The 15,104-nt window shown below is 51.8% G+C and overlaps 1 protein-coding gene and 1 long non-coding RNA gene across 10 annotated transcripts in view; one reads left to right on the top strand and one right to left on the bottom strand.

Annotated features, from left to right (window-relative positions):
* Positions 1 to 218: 218 nt before the first annotated feature.
* On the top strand, positions 219 to 5,097 carry LOC311598088. The gene is made up of 3 exons (XR_014779475.1): positions 219 to 353; positions 1,947 to 2,217; positions 3,454 to 5,097. It is a non-coding gene; the product is annotated as an uncharacterized lncRNA (long non-coding RNA).
* IGSF9B (immunoglobulin superfamily member 9B) overlaps positions 347 to 15,104 on the bottom strand; it is a 47,172-nt gene continuing 32,414 nt past the window's right edge. For 2 of the 9 annotated variants that reach the window (XM_084782937.1, XM_084782938.1), the window contains exons 18-20: positions 13,171 to 14,823; positions 5,111 to 5,232; positions 347 to 2,010 (exon numbers count right to left, since the gene is read on the bottom strand). In XM_084782937.1, the coding sequence (XP_084639063.1) occupies positions 1,802 to 2,010; positions 5,111 to 5,232; positions 13,171 to 14,823 (1,984 nt within the window). In that variant the 3' untranslated portion in view covers positions 347 to 1,801. The other 7 variants (XM_084782941.1, XM_084782940.1, XM_084782944.1 and 4 more) reach the window with 7 other exon arrangements.

Genomic DNA, 15,104 nt, shown 5'->3' with positions numbered 1-15,104 from the left:
CATGTCCAGATGAAAGCTATGGTAGTGTGGCTTGTGTGGTGAAATCTCGAGGGTGGAGCTCATCCCTAGCTCACTAGGAGAGAGAAAGAAGCACCAGGGCCTGGCTGCAGAGATGCAGTCAATCCCCCCAAGATGGAAGATCTGAAGAAGGACAGCTTCCCAGCACGTAGGACCTCATCAAAGTCACTAGGCCGAGTAACTGGCTGTTTCCATGGGACCAGCAGAAGTCTACCTACTGGTAGACATGGCTAATGCCCAAGGTGGTCACTGGGGAGAGATGGATACAGCAGCACCAAGAAGAAATACTTCCAGGAAGCTGGCAGTTTTTAGGCTAAGCCAGAGGGAAGGAGAAGGTGAGCCCACTCTTCCCCTTTTCTACATCCGAGGCCTAACAGTTTGAAACAGGACAAGATTTGAACAGAGAAAGAATTAGGGCCCTGGTGCCTGCCCACCACCCCTTTCCAACTTCCTTCCTGTGCCTGAGCCAGTTCCACATAGGAACAGTGAGGAAAGAGCACCCCAGAACTCAACAGTCTGAGGCACCCCCATCTCTTCATCTCATGCACTAGAGATTGGGTCCAGGGGGTGGAGAAGGACCCCAGGGCAAAGCAGAGTTGGCAGGCAGCACATAGAGAGTAAGCCAAGGAGCCCCAGGCAGCTCCCACAAATGGCAATTAATCAATCTGGAGAATTAGCAGACACAAAAGGAAAGGAGGAGCCAATTGGCTGTGGGGGAAACACTGCTCAGAGTGTCGGAGTGCCGAGCAGAGAGGGTATAAATAGAGCTCGTGGCAGCTGAGCGCTCAGCACAGGTGGCTGCAGACAGGAGGGCCTTTGGCTGCAGGGCTCCTAGCCCTGGCTGGACCAGAAGCGAATGAGGCATGACCACACGAGCAGAGGGTTGTACACCAGGCCTGCCTGTCAGCCCCACTGCTAAACAATCACTACTTCCGTGGCGAGTGCCAAACTGCAGAAGAAAGATGCCAGTCTGGCCTTCAGCCTGGCCATGCTCTCTTCACCTAGCAAGCAGGCAACAGAGGCTTGGGTTTAGTTCAGGGCAAACACGTTGCCGACAACACCCCCAACCAGGGAGCTAGGAATTATGATGGCAGGACCCCATTTCTGCTCTAAATGGGAGAGGCTAGAGAGAGCAATGGTGAGGTCAGCTGAGAGGCATGAATCCTGTCTCAGCTGGAATGATCTCCCAAGACAGACATGAGGACAGCCACCAGCACATTGCCAGCCCTGCTCACCAAGCCTGCTACTCAGTACTTCCTGAGTCCTTCACTGACCACAGGGAGAGACAGCACTTTGCCTCAATGTACATATATATACACATAGAGAAACCCACCAACTACACACAAGTGCATTTGTATCTATATCTATATATATGTGGAGTTTGGAGGACAGGATTTAATTCTAACCCCATCCCAGGACTTGGAAAACTGAAACAAACGCAGAGCGGTAAAAGCCATTGCTTTCCTCTTCTTCACTTTCTAAGACATTTGAAGAGGCGAGAAGAATCAGTCTAGTAAAGGGGGAGAGGTGCTGTTGAGACAGACGCTTTTTTCATACCCAACTGACCCACAGTTAAAAGCTCCTCCTCCAGTCCTCTGTCCTGTGGGCAAGGCTAGCTGGCTAGATCTAGGGGAGAGGCCCACACTGGCAGGAGGGAACACACATGGGACAAGGGCCTGAGCCATCCTGTGATGGACAGAGAAGGACAAGGCCCTGTACAACAGTCCTCTCTGCCCCCTTTAGCCTAGCACCCCACCTTGGGGACACTTAGAGTGATGTCAAGTCAGAGCAGAGTAGCATGGCCTGGGTCATCATGATCCACGCTGTTGAGGATCGCCGTCTGGTCTTCCGGAAGCTGACGGTGGCACAAGTCTGAAAGCCTGGCGAAGGGATCAGGACGAGAGTGTCTCTTCTTCTTTCGGAGGCAGACAGCTTCGTCGGGCCACAGAACCTGAGAGTTGGGAAGCTGCTGAGCCTGGGAGGCAGAACCGTCTGCAGAGGAGACACACAAGAGAAAAGGCATGAAAAGATGGGTCAGAGCCTCACATAGTCCATGCATCTCCCAGGGCTGAAGTCCAAGTTGCCATAGAAACCAAGGGAGCACCTGTGTGTAAGGGCTCTGAGGACAAACTTCTGCAGAGAACCTCCTCTTTCCCCATGGGAGCAACCAACAACCTAGCCTTGAGTCAGCGGAGTAAGGTAGGTATTTTCCCACCTATGATTTTTATGGATCTCAATGACCAAGCTGTTTTAGCAACTGGTCTACAAATATCTGCTGTGCTGTCCTGTGTTGTGCCTCTTGGATACCAGGTGTCATTCTAGGTGGCAGGAAGCAGGACTTCTATGTCTTTCTCACCTACTCCAAGCAATGACAGACATGACATAAGATTTTAATCATGAACGCCTATCAGGCCCACACACCTCTTCCACTGCCTGGGCCATTCCTCTGCCCCAGGGCCTTTTTGGGGATACAGTGGGAGGGTTTGTTTTCTGGATTATACTTCAGCATAGAGGGAGGGGGAAAGAGACAAACTGTCAAGATTGGAAAGATACAGAATCTGCATTCTCTGGTGCGGCAAGAGCAATTACAAAGGAAGATGAAATAGGAGTGTACCAATGGCCGGACCCCTGCTTCTGCCTCCCCAAGTGTTAATATCTGGCTGGAGTCTTGAACCAGCATTATTCACCAGAGATGAGTGAAAATGGCTGCCATCAACAGGACCAGCCAAGGTGGAAACGCCAAGTTAAGAGCAGGTGTATGCCAGTATGGTGGCACATGCCTGTAATCCCCATACTTGGGACACTGATGCAATAGGATTGAGTTTGAGGGTAATCTGAGCTACATAGTGGGTCCCTGCCTGTAAAAAACAAACAAACAAACAAAAAGGATAAGAGGCAAACACAGTATGCTCCAGAGAAAGAAAGATGGCGGTTATGTTGACAGAGTGTAAAACTCCTTGTTGCAAGGAAAAGCTTTTAGAAGACTTTTGTGTTGGGAGTTTGTGTGTGTGTGTGTGTGTGTGTGTGTGTGTGTGTGTGTGTGTGTGTGTGTGTGTGTAAACATGTTCAAGGGGGGGCATAAAATCTCTACAGCTCACTCTGGGTGCTTTCATAGCAGTCAAAGGGTGGACGCAAGAGGAATGGAAGTTCAAGCCCAGACATGGCCACTTTCAGGCCAGCCTGAGACCTTGTCCCAAAACAGTAACAAACTAATGTTCTTTTCCCCTGCCTCAGCACTCCCATTCACAGACTGACAGGGGACCCTTCACCCCCCAAAGGCTAAGTGACTGAGGAGTGACTGCTGTCTCCCTAGGTAAGGGTCAGAGAGTCACCTCTATGGGATACTGTAAGAGAACAGATGGGGCAGGAGGGCAGCTACAAGGTACCGCAGCAGTTCAAAAGGAGAGAAGGTGACTGGAGCCTCATATTTTGCAGCAAGGGTGACCAAAGGAGGCAAGATGTTGAGCCAACATACTTCAACAAAAGGATCAGGTGTGAGTCATGAGAGCAAAAGACTCAGGGGGAGAAGTTGAGCCCAAATGAAGCAACGCCGTTTACACAACTGAAGAGAGGTGGGGAGAGGCGGATTTGATTATTCAGTCAAAAACATTGAAGTCCAAGTCCAGTGGCCAACTGGAAATATAAGATTTGAGCTTCGAGAAGCCAGCTGGGCTAAAGGCAGTCACCTGAGAGCTATGAACACAGATCAGGCAAGAGAGAGAGAGAGCATGTGTAGCTGACATGGCCTGTTCTATAATAACTAAATGAAAAACTTACAATCATGCACTACATAACAGCATTTTAATCAAGGAAGGTTCATACATTCAATGTGTCTCAGTTAATATAAGCGCTGTCTGTGATGTTTACACAGTACCCAAATCATCTAATGGTGCAGTTCTCAGAACACATAAATATCATTAAATGACACGCATGCATACACAAAAGGAGTATGTATGTGTGGTGTCTTATGTATATGTTTAAATTGAGTGAATTTAAATTGAGCTTTGAATTCCATCCTGACCCAAGCCCCAGAAAATAACATTTCTATTGTTGTTGTTGTTGTTGTTGAACATGGCAGCACCCACCTGTAATCCTAGCTGTCAAAGGGCAGAAGAGAACCAAATGGTCAGAGCTAGCCTAGGTTACACAGCTAGTTTCAGACCAGCCTGAGCTATCTAGCCAGGCCCTGTCTCAAAGCAACAACAAGATAATTTTCTTTTTCTCTGCCTTTGTATTACTATCTACAAACGGACAGGAAACCAGCCATAGCCAAAGGCTAAGTCATCAATGAGCTCGTGGGCTTAGCCATGGAACACTTTTCCACCACCTGGCTCTACAGTAGTCACCAAAGGATCTGCAAAGAAACTGCTGCACATTCTTCCTTGACAGGCTGTCAGAACATTCCTACAAACTTGGTAGAAAGAGAATGTCTGATAAACACCACCTGCTTTTCTAAATGAAAAGCTCAGTTCTTTCTGCACTAATTCATAAGCTCCCTAACATTGCTTGCATCAGGTACATCTCCATGGACGTACCCTTTAGGAGACTAGGAGATTTCACACAGCTCTCTCTACTTAGAAAAGATTAGTCAATGCAGAGGCTGGCCTAGCCCACGCCACAGGAGCCCTACACCCCACCACACCTGCCCTAGATCACCCAGAGGGCTTGAAATGGTGGAGGAGAATCAATCCAAGAAGACAGGGTAACAGCAAGGGGTGCTGCAGAATGGTAAAGAATAGGGTACCAGTTATGTTGCTCAAAAACACGCTGAAACAACATGGTGTACTTTCTAAAGTTTTGAGTAACAGAAAAAGGCTCTATCCACCCCGAGGGCACACATACCCTCAGAGCAATGGCTCCGGGGGTGGGAGGAGATGAACTGGGAAGGGAAGGCAGTCAGATATATCGTTCTTGTGTTTTTCGCATGAAAACCATTTGTACATTATTGGAAATGAATGTTTAAAAGGAAATCAAGAACAAGAGAAGCTGGTTTGGCTTCTAGAGAACACCCAAGGTTGGGATCCTGGGCCCACAATCCTTGTCAAATGGGAAACGCACGGTGGAAAGACGGGCGGCACTTCCCACCATTTACCGGATCGTTTCTTTGACTTCGAAGAGCCCTTGGATGACTTTTTGGGCTTCTTTATCCGTTGGTATCTCAGAGCCTCCAGCCTCTCAGGCACAGCAGCGTTCCCGGGTGCAGGTGGAAGTATTCTGCAAGGAACAATTAGAGAGGCACAGGTCAGCTCCCAGAAAGGAGCCTTTGAAGAGGGCTGGAAGAAAGCCAAAGGACTGCCCATAGAAGGATGGAGCCCAGGGATGGAGTCCGGCGTGCCCACGATCGTTCCTGGACACTTGCCTTCCTATTGCTCCTGAAAGAAAGAAAACGCAATGGAAAGCTCCAGCAGCAGGAGGCCTATCTCAGGTGGAAACCAACCTGTGGAGCAATTGGAAGACCCTAGGAAAGGAGAGAGAGAGAGACTTTAATGTAAGCCCACCACACATCACTTAGGCTGGGATAAGCAAGGGCCAAAGAAGAGTCACTTCCTAGAACTCACCACCATCAAGACCTTTAAGTAAAAACTGAAGAGCAGATTAAAGCAGGAAGCGAGCAATTCCAGTCCCAACAAGCTGCCTCCTGGGTCCAGAGACAGGAAGGAGTGAATAAGTAGCCAGTGCCCAGTGAGGTGTGGGCTCTGTAGAACCCGACTCACAGAGCCATTCCCTCCGTCTGCTAGACTCATGTAGACAGATGCTCACAGCTAACTGCTGTGACATACCAACATCAGCAGGCATGTCTGCACGGCACTCTGCAGCCAAGGCTCAGATTTCCTCAGTCTCATAAGAAAACAGAAGAGAGCAGAGGTAGATTATGACAGGACCGAGTGTTCAAATCTGATGGCTTCACAGAGTCCTTGCTGTGTGTCACTGGTCTCCAGCAAGTTCTGTATCTTAAGATGCAACCTGAGCGTTCAGATTGTTGGGAGAGGAGACTCCTTATTGATCCTTCTTTCTCCACCCCAGTTATGGGATGGATCAAGTTGCCATCTAACTAGAGCCTGTCAGAAAGGGAACCAAAGCAAACTGAGAAGAGAGCGGTGTGTGACACTGTGCCTACAAAGAGAGCTTTGCAAGAGTCATAAAAGAAGAAAATGGAGAAGACGTGTTATAGGTCTCAGTGTTTTCTCAAAGTAAGACACCTTGGAGCCTGAGGAACAAAGAGGACAAGAGAGAGGCAGGGCATACTTTCTTCCCACAAACACTGGTATTGGGATGAGACAGGTAATGAAGGGACACTCTAGAGCCATGGTAGACAAAGATAACTCTCTTCTGTCCCCAAGTACCACATCTCCCTTCCCCACGCCCATCACAGTGAGGTTTTTAGCAAATCCTGGTTTTTTAAAAGAAGGAACCCAGATAGTCCTGTGAGAGGCAAAGAAGTCCCCAGAGGTCCACAAGCTATCCGAGGTAGGAGGGAAGAGAGCGGGATCAAAGAGAAAGGGATGAAAAGACTTAGCATCTCTCCAGCATGGAAGGCCCCTGCAAGCACTGGGAACAAGAAACTTACAGACTCCTGGTTGGTAAGCCTCTGGCTTCTGGAAGTAACTGGCAGTGGAGGAACCTCCATCTTCCTTGATGGATGCCATTTGCTCCCAAGTCTCTGAGTGCATTGGGTATCAAGAAACTCTCACAAGTTCAAGTCAGAGGCAACTCCTTAACATCCCATAGCCCACAGCATCACCACACATACAGAGGTACCCACACCCCATGGAAGAGGAGTCTAGTTCACACTGTAAGCAAGTCTCCCCAAAGACCCAATATGCCAGTGTCCAAGCCCCTTCTGTTCCCCCAACCCAGTTCTACCCAGAGATCTTCCCCCAAAAACAGCAGCTGGAAGGGATTTTGGAGGAGGTCTGCATCACCACCCCTCCTCAGCTTGGTCAATGTTCGTTGTGTTGCCTGAAAAGAAAACCAAAGGCATGAATCCTCTACCATTTGCCATCTCTACTCCAGAGCCAGCGTGCAGAAAGGCCATGACAGGTGACATAAGTAGTCAGAGGAGACATGGGACAGGCAAGAGCAGCACTCCCCAACACAACACTTGATGCCCCACAGTTACAGCACAGGTCTTCCTTAGTCTCTAGCCAATAGGCAGAGGTAGCTTGGGAGCTGCCTCCCCTTTACTGTGGATGGTAGGATGGGAAAAACAATTCACTAACACACCATAGACGGGAAAAAGGTGCAACCACATTCTATGTGCCCCGTAGACAGCCATGTGTTCCAAAGCCAGTGCCAATTCAGCCAGCCACAAAGAGATCTTTCTGCAGTGGGGCCAGGGTACCGCCTATAGAAGAAGCGGTACAGAGCACCCCTAAAAATTCCCAAAGATTCCTCAAGGTAGGTGGAATATTCAGGGAATAGGATACCAGTAGCACAATTAACATATTACTACTACTATCGTTTGTATGATATAACATGTGCTTACTCACCACTTACCATGCCAGGCACATGTCTGTAATGTATCTAAGAGGTGGAGACGACAGTAGCCTTATTCCAGACAAAGAAGCTCCACTTTAGTGAGGGGAGCCACTTAGCCAGGTTCACTCAGACAGACTCTTCAGTACTAAGTTAAACTGCTCTTTAAGTAAAATAGGTACAGAGGCTAGAGTAGACGAAACAGAGCTTCCCTGATCCACCCGCCTGTTCTGTAGTACACTGACCCCCGACCCTCTGCAGCAGTGTCACAGACAAAATAAGACAGACCAGGAACAGGGCAAACTGCTAAAGTTTCATCTTCAGGCACAAACTCCCAAACAACAGTGACATATAGAGGAGGAGAAAACTTTTCTCTTTAGCTCTTCCAGGATACCTACTGCCCACCTGCTTGCGCTGCTGGCTCAGGACTCAGACACTGCAGCCCAGCGGATGATGTCTCCTGGAGGCACCAGGAGATACTTGCCTAATGCCAGAGGCAAAAATAAAAGCAAGTCTTTAGCAGGACATGTGGAAAAAGAGGGGCAGACATAATGGGTCCGTTCTGAGTGAGCCATACAGAAAAGACAGGAAGTATTTTCCAGTAGTCTTTATGAGCAGCCGCAGAGAGCCCTTGGTATCAGCCTGCCTCCCGTGTTCAGGAAGGATAACCGCGTCCTATGCCAATACCAAGTCTGCCTGGCACTGTTCCAGCTTTGAAACGTTTAGTGCTGCTGTCTGGGATGGGCAGCAGGGTGAAGAACTTGCAACTCTGGCTAAAGCTCGCCAGCAAAGCTGAACGTGGCCTGTAGTCAGACGGTTACAACAGACTCCTCCAGCCCTGGCTTCGCAAGGCGTGTTCCTCAGTTTCCCTCGGGTCAGTCTTGACTTTTTTCCTCATACAGAAACGCTGCAAATTTCAGTTCCCCTTCTCCCAGGAGGTGACCCAGGTATATTATTGACAGACAAAGGCCTCCGAGCCTATGAGCTTTTCTGGTCTCTTGAGTTCTGTGCCAGTAAATGCAAGTTCGGTGATCCATTGGTATTCTTTGCAGTTCCAAATTATCAACAACAACAACAACAACAACAAAATTGCCAACACTTACTTTAACATCCACCCCCATGCCAGACCACACAAAATTCCCACCCCCCCCTCATTCAACCCGAGAAGTTTTATCAGCCTAGCATCCTGCTCCCCAGGATAGAGGAGAAGAGAGGTAGCAGATTTACACAAGCAAACTTTACTTAGGCCAGGAAAGCCAAACTCCAGCTAGCCACTTCCTTGCTTTAGTGCCCTACGAACTAAGCCACTGAGACATGTGTGATAGCAATTACTGACACATCTGGGAGGAGGGACCCCTGGCTGGCTGAAGAACTGCCTCCATTAGACTAGCCATGTCTTGATTACTAAATGTGGGAGGGTACAGCCCACTGTGGGTGGCAGCATTCCTAGGCAGGTAGGCCTGGCCTTTATAAGAGTGGCCACTAAAACATGAGCCTGGGAGTGAGCCAGTAAGCAGTGTTCCTCCATGTCCTCTGCTTCTGTTCCTGCCTCTGAGTTCCTTCCTTGAGCTTTTGACCTGACTTCTCTGAATATGCTATAAGCCAAATAAACCCTTTCCTCCCATAGTTGCTCTTGGTTATGGTGTCTATCTATCATAGCACCAAAAAGGAAAACTAGAACAACACAGCTCTCCGTTACTCCCCCAGATAGTAGGCAGAAAGAAGTAGCTAGGAGGCTGGCTCCTGTGACCATGCGTGAAAGGATGGGGAAAGCTATTCATATACATATTACAGCCAGGGAAAAGGTGAGAGAGCGCCCTCTATGTAACCCCCGGACATAGCCAGGAATTCACAAGCCAGCATCAAGCCAGCCCAAACACAAATGGCTCCCTCTCTGGTAGGGTCAGTGTGCAGACTCTGTGTTCTGCCTCAGGTCTCAGGAAAGGCTTGTGTCCAAATGGAGACTCCTTCCTACAGTACGCCTAATAAACAGGGATCCAGTGATGCTTTCCAGCCCGCTGCATCACAGAGGGCACAGTGGGTAGTGAGGGGAAATAGAACAGAGGTGGGAAACCTGAGTCCTATCCGCGTCAGAGGGAGCACTGGGTAAAGTGACTGGGCCCCCAGCAACCCACAGAAGAATAGAGCCACATTCTGCAGCTCCCCACACTGAGCTGGGAGCTGGGAAGAGGATAAAGAAGGAAGAGAAGAAAAAGAGGACAGGGTGGAGGAGTGACAACAGGACTGAATGGGAGGAAAGGAGAGAGACTGGAGGGGGAAAGAAACAAAGCCAGGACAAACACAGACAAGAAGCATCACAACTTCTCCAAGCAAGACCAGGGGGACACATGCAAAGGCACAGCATGAAGACAGACAGCGTCTACAGAGGGGCCACAGCTTCCCCATGGCCCAGCAGCTCTTTCAGCAAGCAGGAGGATGAGCAGAGGTTCCTGTTGCCTAGCACCACAAAGGCCTAACTTGGATAATATAGAGGACTTGGTTCTTCTGGCCTGAGGGTATTATCCAGGCCTGGGAGAGGAACAATTGTCCCTCACTGTTGCCCCTGGTTTCTGGGCTTGTCACAGTGATCATGTGGCTGGGTCCTCTCAGATCTTGACATGATGAAGACATTGGGAAAGACAGGGTCAGTGGAGTTGGGGGTGGGGAGGTGGGGTAAGAGGGATGGAAATGACAAATGGCACTAGAGTCCAGCCACTTTCCAGGAATAGGGGAAGAGCTGTCCCAGGGCTACCAAACCTCATGGGCAATAAAGGAGCTATTCCAGAGAACAGTAGAGAGGACAGACACGGGGCAGGGAAGTTAATCATTCTCCCTGCTCCATAACAGCCATCCAAGGAGCCACCAGAGGCCCCAGAAGCAGGTGAGCATTATTGTGACCCTGATGTCACTGGTAGCTGCAGGCTGACATTCAGTCAGCCTTGCACACAAGGCTAGGGCCCCTTGGATACTGACAGTTTTATAGCTGCAGGTCATAAAGAAGTGTCCCTGCAGTCTCTTTACGGGAGCCCGCTCTTATGACACAATGAGATTTATAGGCCTGAGTTGGGAGGAGCAGCTTCCCGTGGTATATGAGAAGAGAGAAGCCTGTGCTTCTCACATGGAAAGCCAAAGCACCAACACAAAATCTCCCATTCTTCCACCCAGGGGCCTGGTGCAGTTTGCCAGCCCTGAAGCGTGGGCAATGGAGCATACAGCAAAACAAGCATCTCTTTAGGCTGTCCTGACAGAGAGGGAGCCCTGAGCATCCCAAGCATCTTTAAGAGATGCCTGGCCCTCTTCACTAGGAACTCCTTCTTTCGGACTCCACCTGGAAGGATGCCGGAGCAGCCAGCAACGGCAGGGGAGGGCAGTGCTAATCGCTAAGGTTTTCAGCTTTTTTGCCATCTCAGCTCCCTTTCCCCTACCCGCTATCCCCGCGCCCCGGCATGAGTTCTCCCGAGGCCTTTTCCCAAGAACATGACCTACAGGAAGCCAGCTACTGCAGGGACCCTGAAAGCAAATGTGGCTCTAAGGACAAAGTCACATTTCAGTCCTACAATAACCATGAAAGGGCTGAGGAGTGCAAGGATGATGGGAGAGTGGTTATGCTTCCCACCTTGGAAGAGCTGAAAGCCACATGACCCCAAAGACCCAGATGGATGTGGAAGCGAGATCTCTATCGTTAAGATTCCCAGGAAGGGGGAAAAAAAACTCCCAGGAAGAGTGAGGGACCAGCAACCCCAGGAAAAGATCTGAGTTTAAGGGGAGGCATTGACAAGGAGGACACACTATCCCTGGGTCTGCTGGGGAGACACAGCGCTGGAGCGTGGAGGATGAGAGAGCCTTGGATCCTATTATGGACCCAAGGGTAGAGATGCAAAGCTGATCATGGAAATTCTGGCTCCCTTGGGGTTCATGCAGGCTCCGGAAGCTGCTGTGGAGGTCTATGAGGAGGGTGTTGTTGGGCAGCAGGATGGCAAGGGTCTGAGTGAGAACAACGGCAGTCTGTTCTAGAAGGGCGGGTGTGGGCTTGGAGGTTAAAAGCTGCAGCTAGGCAGTGTCCCGGCATGGCCAGCTGGGCAGTTGGAGCGGCAGAGCAGTGCGATGTGGGAGTCCAGAAGCCATGGCAACCCAGCAGCGGCTGCCCAGGTCGGGCAATGAGGGGATGTGTCTTAGATCCCCCTATCACGGAAGCAATGGCCCTGCCGAAGCCCCATCCGCCTGCCCACCCCACCCCGCCCCGCCGATGAGCTCCCTTACCTATTGAGCTGAGGAGAGGCTTGTCTCGACAACACTGCCCAGATAGCTGAGATAATCAGAAACAAAGCAGTTACCAACGCTGGCCAGACGAACCACCCACGCACACCCAGAGGGGAGGAGGGGGCACAGTGAGCAAAGACCCACAGGCGAGGTCAGAGAATGGGTAAGGGAAAGAAGAGAGAGAGAGGCAAAGAACCAAATGCATGATGGAACAGAGAAGGTGAGCGGGGTGTACAAAGGCACAGACAGGGCGCAACAACAGCATCTCCTGCAGACGGAGGCAGGCATCTTAGCTAGCCTCTTAGATTCCCCACACAGCCTGACCACCAGGAGCTCCCACCTTGGCACAGAGGTAACCTTGCAATTTCCAGTGACCAGAGTGGGGGAGAGGGGGAGGGCTGGTTCACTCCTCTCCAGCTACCTCCCATCCTCCCACCGCTAAGACAACCTCCTCTAGAACTCTGCTCCCTGACACAGGCCACCGCTTGAAGAAAAGACACCAAAGTACTGAACCCAAGAGAAAGTCAGAAAGACGAGGGAGAAAAGGATGAGGTCAAGGCAAGGGAAGAGGGGAGGGTGGGCAGGTGCTTCAGAGCAAACCGGGTCAACCTCAGGGCGATGGAGAAGGAAAAGAGGAAGACAGACTGACTTGAAAAGGCGCGAAGGCTAGGAGGAAGGGGGAGGGCAGGTGGACAGAAGAGGAGGCACAGACAGGCGTCCAAGCTGACTGGTACCTGGAATACCAGCCGCTACAGTACACAGTGTGCTCTCTCAGGCGGGTAGATCTCAGGAGCTTGTCTGTCTGTCTGTCTCTCTGTAGCTTCCTGTGAGGCACACAGGCGGGCAGGGATATGGCTCCCCACATACACAGGTCTGAGCTTGTTCTCAGCCTCCAGGAGCATCTTCCTGGAGAGACTGAGGATAGGGCCTGTAGTCCATCACTTGCTGGGAATTCTAAGGGGGCAGGTATTTGAGCACATGGGGCCCCTGATCAGTGGTCCCACATGGTACGGAATGGCTACACACGAGGAGACACAAGATCTGTAGGCAACTGCAGGAAACCACCACTTTCCAATAGCACAATCACAGGGATGTGGCCAGCCTCAATGTCAAGGGCAGCCTTCACAGGCATCACTGCCTTCCTTTCCCCTTCCCCCATTTCCTGATGCACAGAGAGCCTTCATAGAACTCTGGGCTGGGTGAGCAGATGCCTGAAGCAACTGGCAGGGAGCCAGCAGGTAAGCCCATCCATCCCAGTGAAGACACTCTGCCAATGTGTGGCCAGCATTCTTCTCCCAGGGCTACTGTAGTGTGTCCCAAACAAGCCCTGTTGTCGGGATGACAGGGAGGTAGGGGACAGGGCAAGGCATAGGGAGACTGACCAGAAGCGAACTAGAGACAGTGACTTACACTCACCCTGAAGTAGGTAAGGTTGTTGGGGGCTCTGGCCGGAGTGGCTCTTCCCCCATCCTCCTAGGGGAAGGTGTCTGTCCAAACACATCCAAGTTGTCCCCTGGTGCCGGAGGGGCAGGGCCCGGTGGAGGTGAAGGGTAGCCTGTGGCCAGAGTGGTGAAGCCCATGGTCGGCCTGTAGCTGGGGCTCCCACTGCGGCTGCTCTGTGAAGGAGATCCAGTGGACGGCGTGGACTTGCGCGAGAAGCTAACCGCGGCTGGCGGCTGCAGGGTGATCTCTGACATCTCTGCCTGCTGCAGGAGGCCTGGTCGAGGTCGGGCACGAGCAGCGAGCTCAGGGGAGCCAGTACGGGAACTGAGGGGGCTTTGGGTCAGAGGTGAGAGCCTGGAGGGCTGTAGCACCACTTGATGTAAACTGGGCTCGGCACGCCGGGCCTGCCGGGGGCTGGGCCGGGGCCGGGGCTGGGGCTCGTACCACCGGGTGTCTAGGCCAAATGTGCTGGGGCCACCGTGCCCCCCGGGCTCGGCTGGCTCCGGGTAAGGCAACACCGGTATCCCCATACCTTGGCTGGTATGTCTTAGCTGCCCTTGGCTGACCAGAGGTTGCATAGGTCTGTCCTGCCACTTGGTGACAGGGGGCGCCGGGATGGGACCCCTGCCAGGTGACTTGCCTACCCAGCCCTTTGGTGCCTCCAGAGAGAGCATGCCTGGATAGGCTGCAGGCACCTGGAGGGGGGTTGGGGGCAGTCCTCGGGGCAGGCAGGCCTTGGGCTGCAAACTCTCGGCCACATCACAGGGGTGCAGCTGGTGGGGGAACATCATGCCTGGGGTCTCCAGTCCCCCAAAGGGAAATTCTGGCCGGCCCCAGGGTTCAGGGGAGCGCCCTCCTGTAGGTGTCTGAGTCAAGGGTAAAGTGCTGTTGGAAGCATTTTCTCCGTTTTCCTCAGGGATGGTGGGGTGGCCAAAAGGCCCCTCGGTGTGCAGGGGTGGGGACGACATGACGGAGCTCAAGGGGCTGCCCACTTCTGGCATATAGAAGGGCGGAGGTTCCACCTCCCCAGGGCTGCTGCTGCTGAGGTACCCATAATACTGGCCATGGTGGAAGTGTCGAGGAGCAGGAGGCCTCGCCTGGCCAGTAGCCTGGAGTCGTCCCCCGAGTCCACTGGGGCCCTCGAGCCCTCGAGGCTGGAACCGAGGACTGTATGCTGGTGGTGGCAGGTAAGAGTCCTGGCTGGAAGACATAGGGGTCAGCTGAGGCTTCAGAGCAGCCACAGACGTGGGCACCAGTGGGTCTTCGTTTTCCTCATCTGACTGCCGGAACTCGGGGTACATATCCGTCTCCTCCGCGAAAGGGAAGCCCTCGATTCGCCGGCCCTTCACAGAGGGCTCCATTTCCGACGGGCCCATGACAAAGCGGCCATCGGGGCCTCTACTGATCAGCTCGATGGGTGTGGTGGCCTCGGCTTCGGCCTCAGCCTTCGCCACACTATACTTCCTGCTGCTGATAGCCCTCTTGGTCTTTTTATACAAGGATAGCTCTTTCTCCCTTGTTGGGCTCAGCATCCTTTTGGCTGCAGGCTGGCCCTGGTCGTCAGAGGACTCAGATGGGGCTCGGAGTGTACGGATGCTCTCAGGACTCACCTTGCCAGAGGACAAGCTGTCAGGGAAACATACAGAAGGTGATGAGGGATGCTATACACAGCTGCCAGCTTCCTTCCGTGGTCTTAACAGTGACTCTAAAGGAGACAGCTATGGTTGGGCTGAACATTTTGGTCAGAAACTCTGGCCAACTCTCTCAATTGTCTAGACACGTATGGTCCGTTTTTGGAGTGAACACCCACACTGCTACTTTTCTTCTGGCCTGCCCCTAAATTTGGTATACCCTGCCTTATACACAACTGCATCTTTATTCACTACGTGTTCAGAAACGCAAGCTAA

This window comes from Acomys minous (genome assembly GCF_964271855.1).
Source record: "Acomys minous genome assembly, chromosome: 5".
Taxonomy (NCBI): domain Eukaryota; kingdom Metazoa; phylum Chordata; class Mammalia; order Rodentia; family Muridae; genus Acomys; species Acomys minous.
The sequence above is the reverse complement of the archived record's forward strand: the minus strand, read 5'-3'. Positions and strand labels throughout refer to the sequence as shown.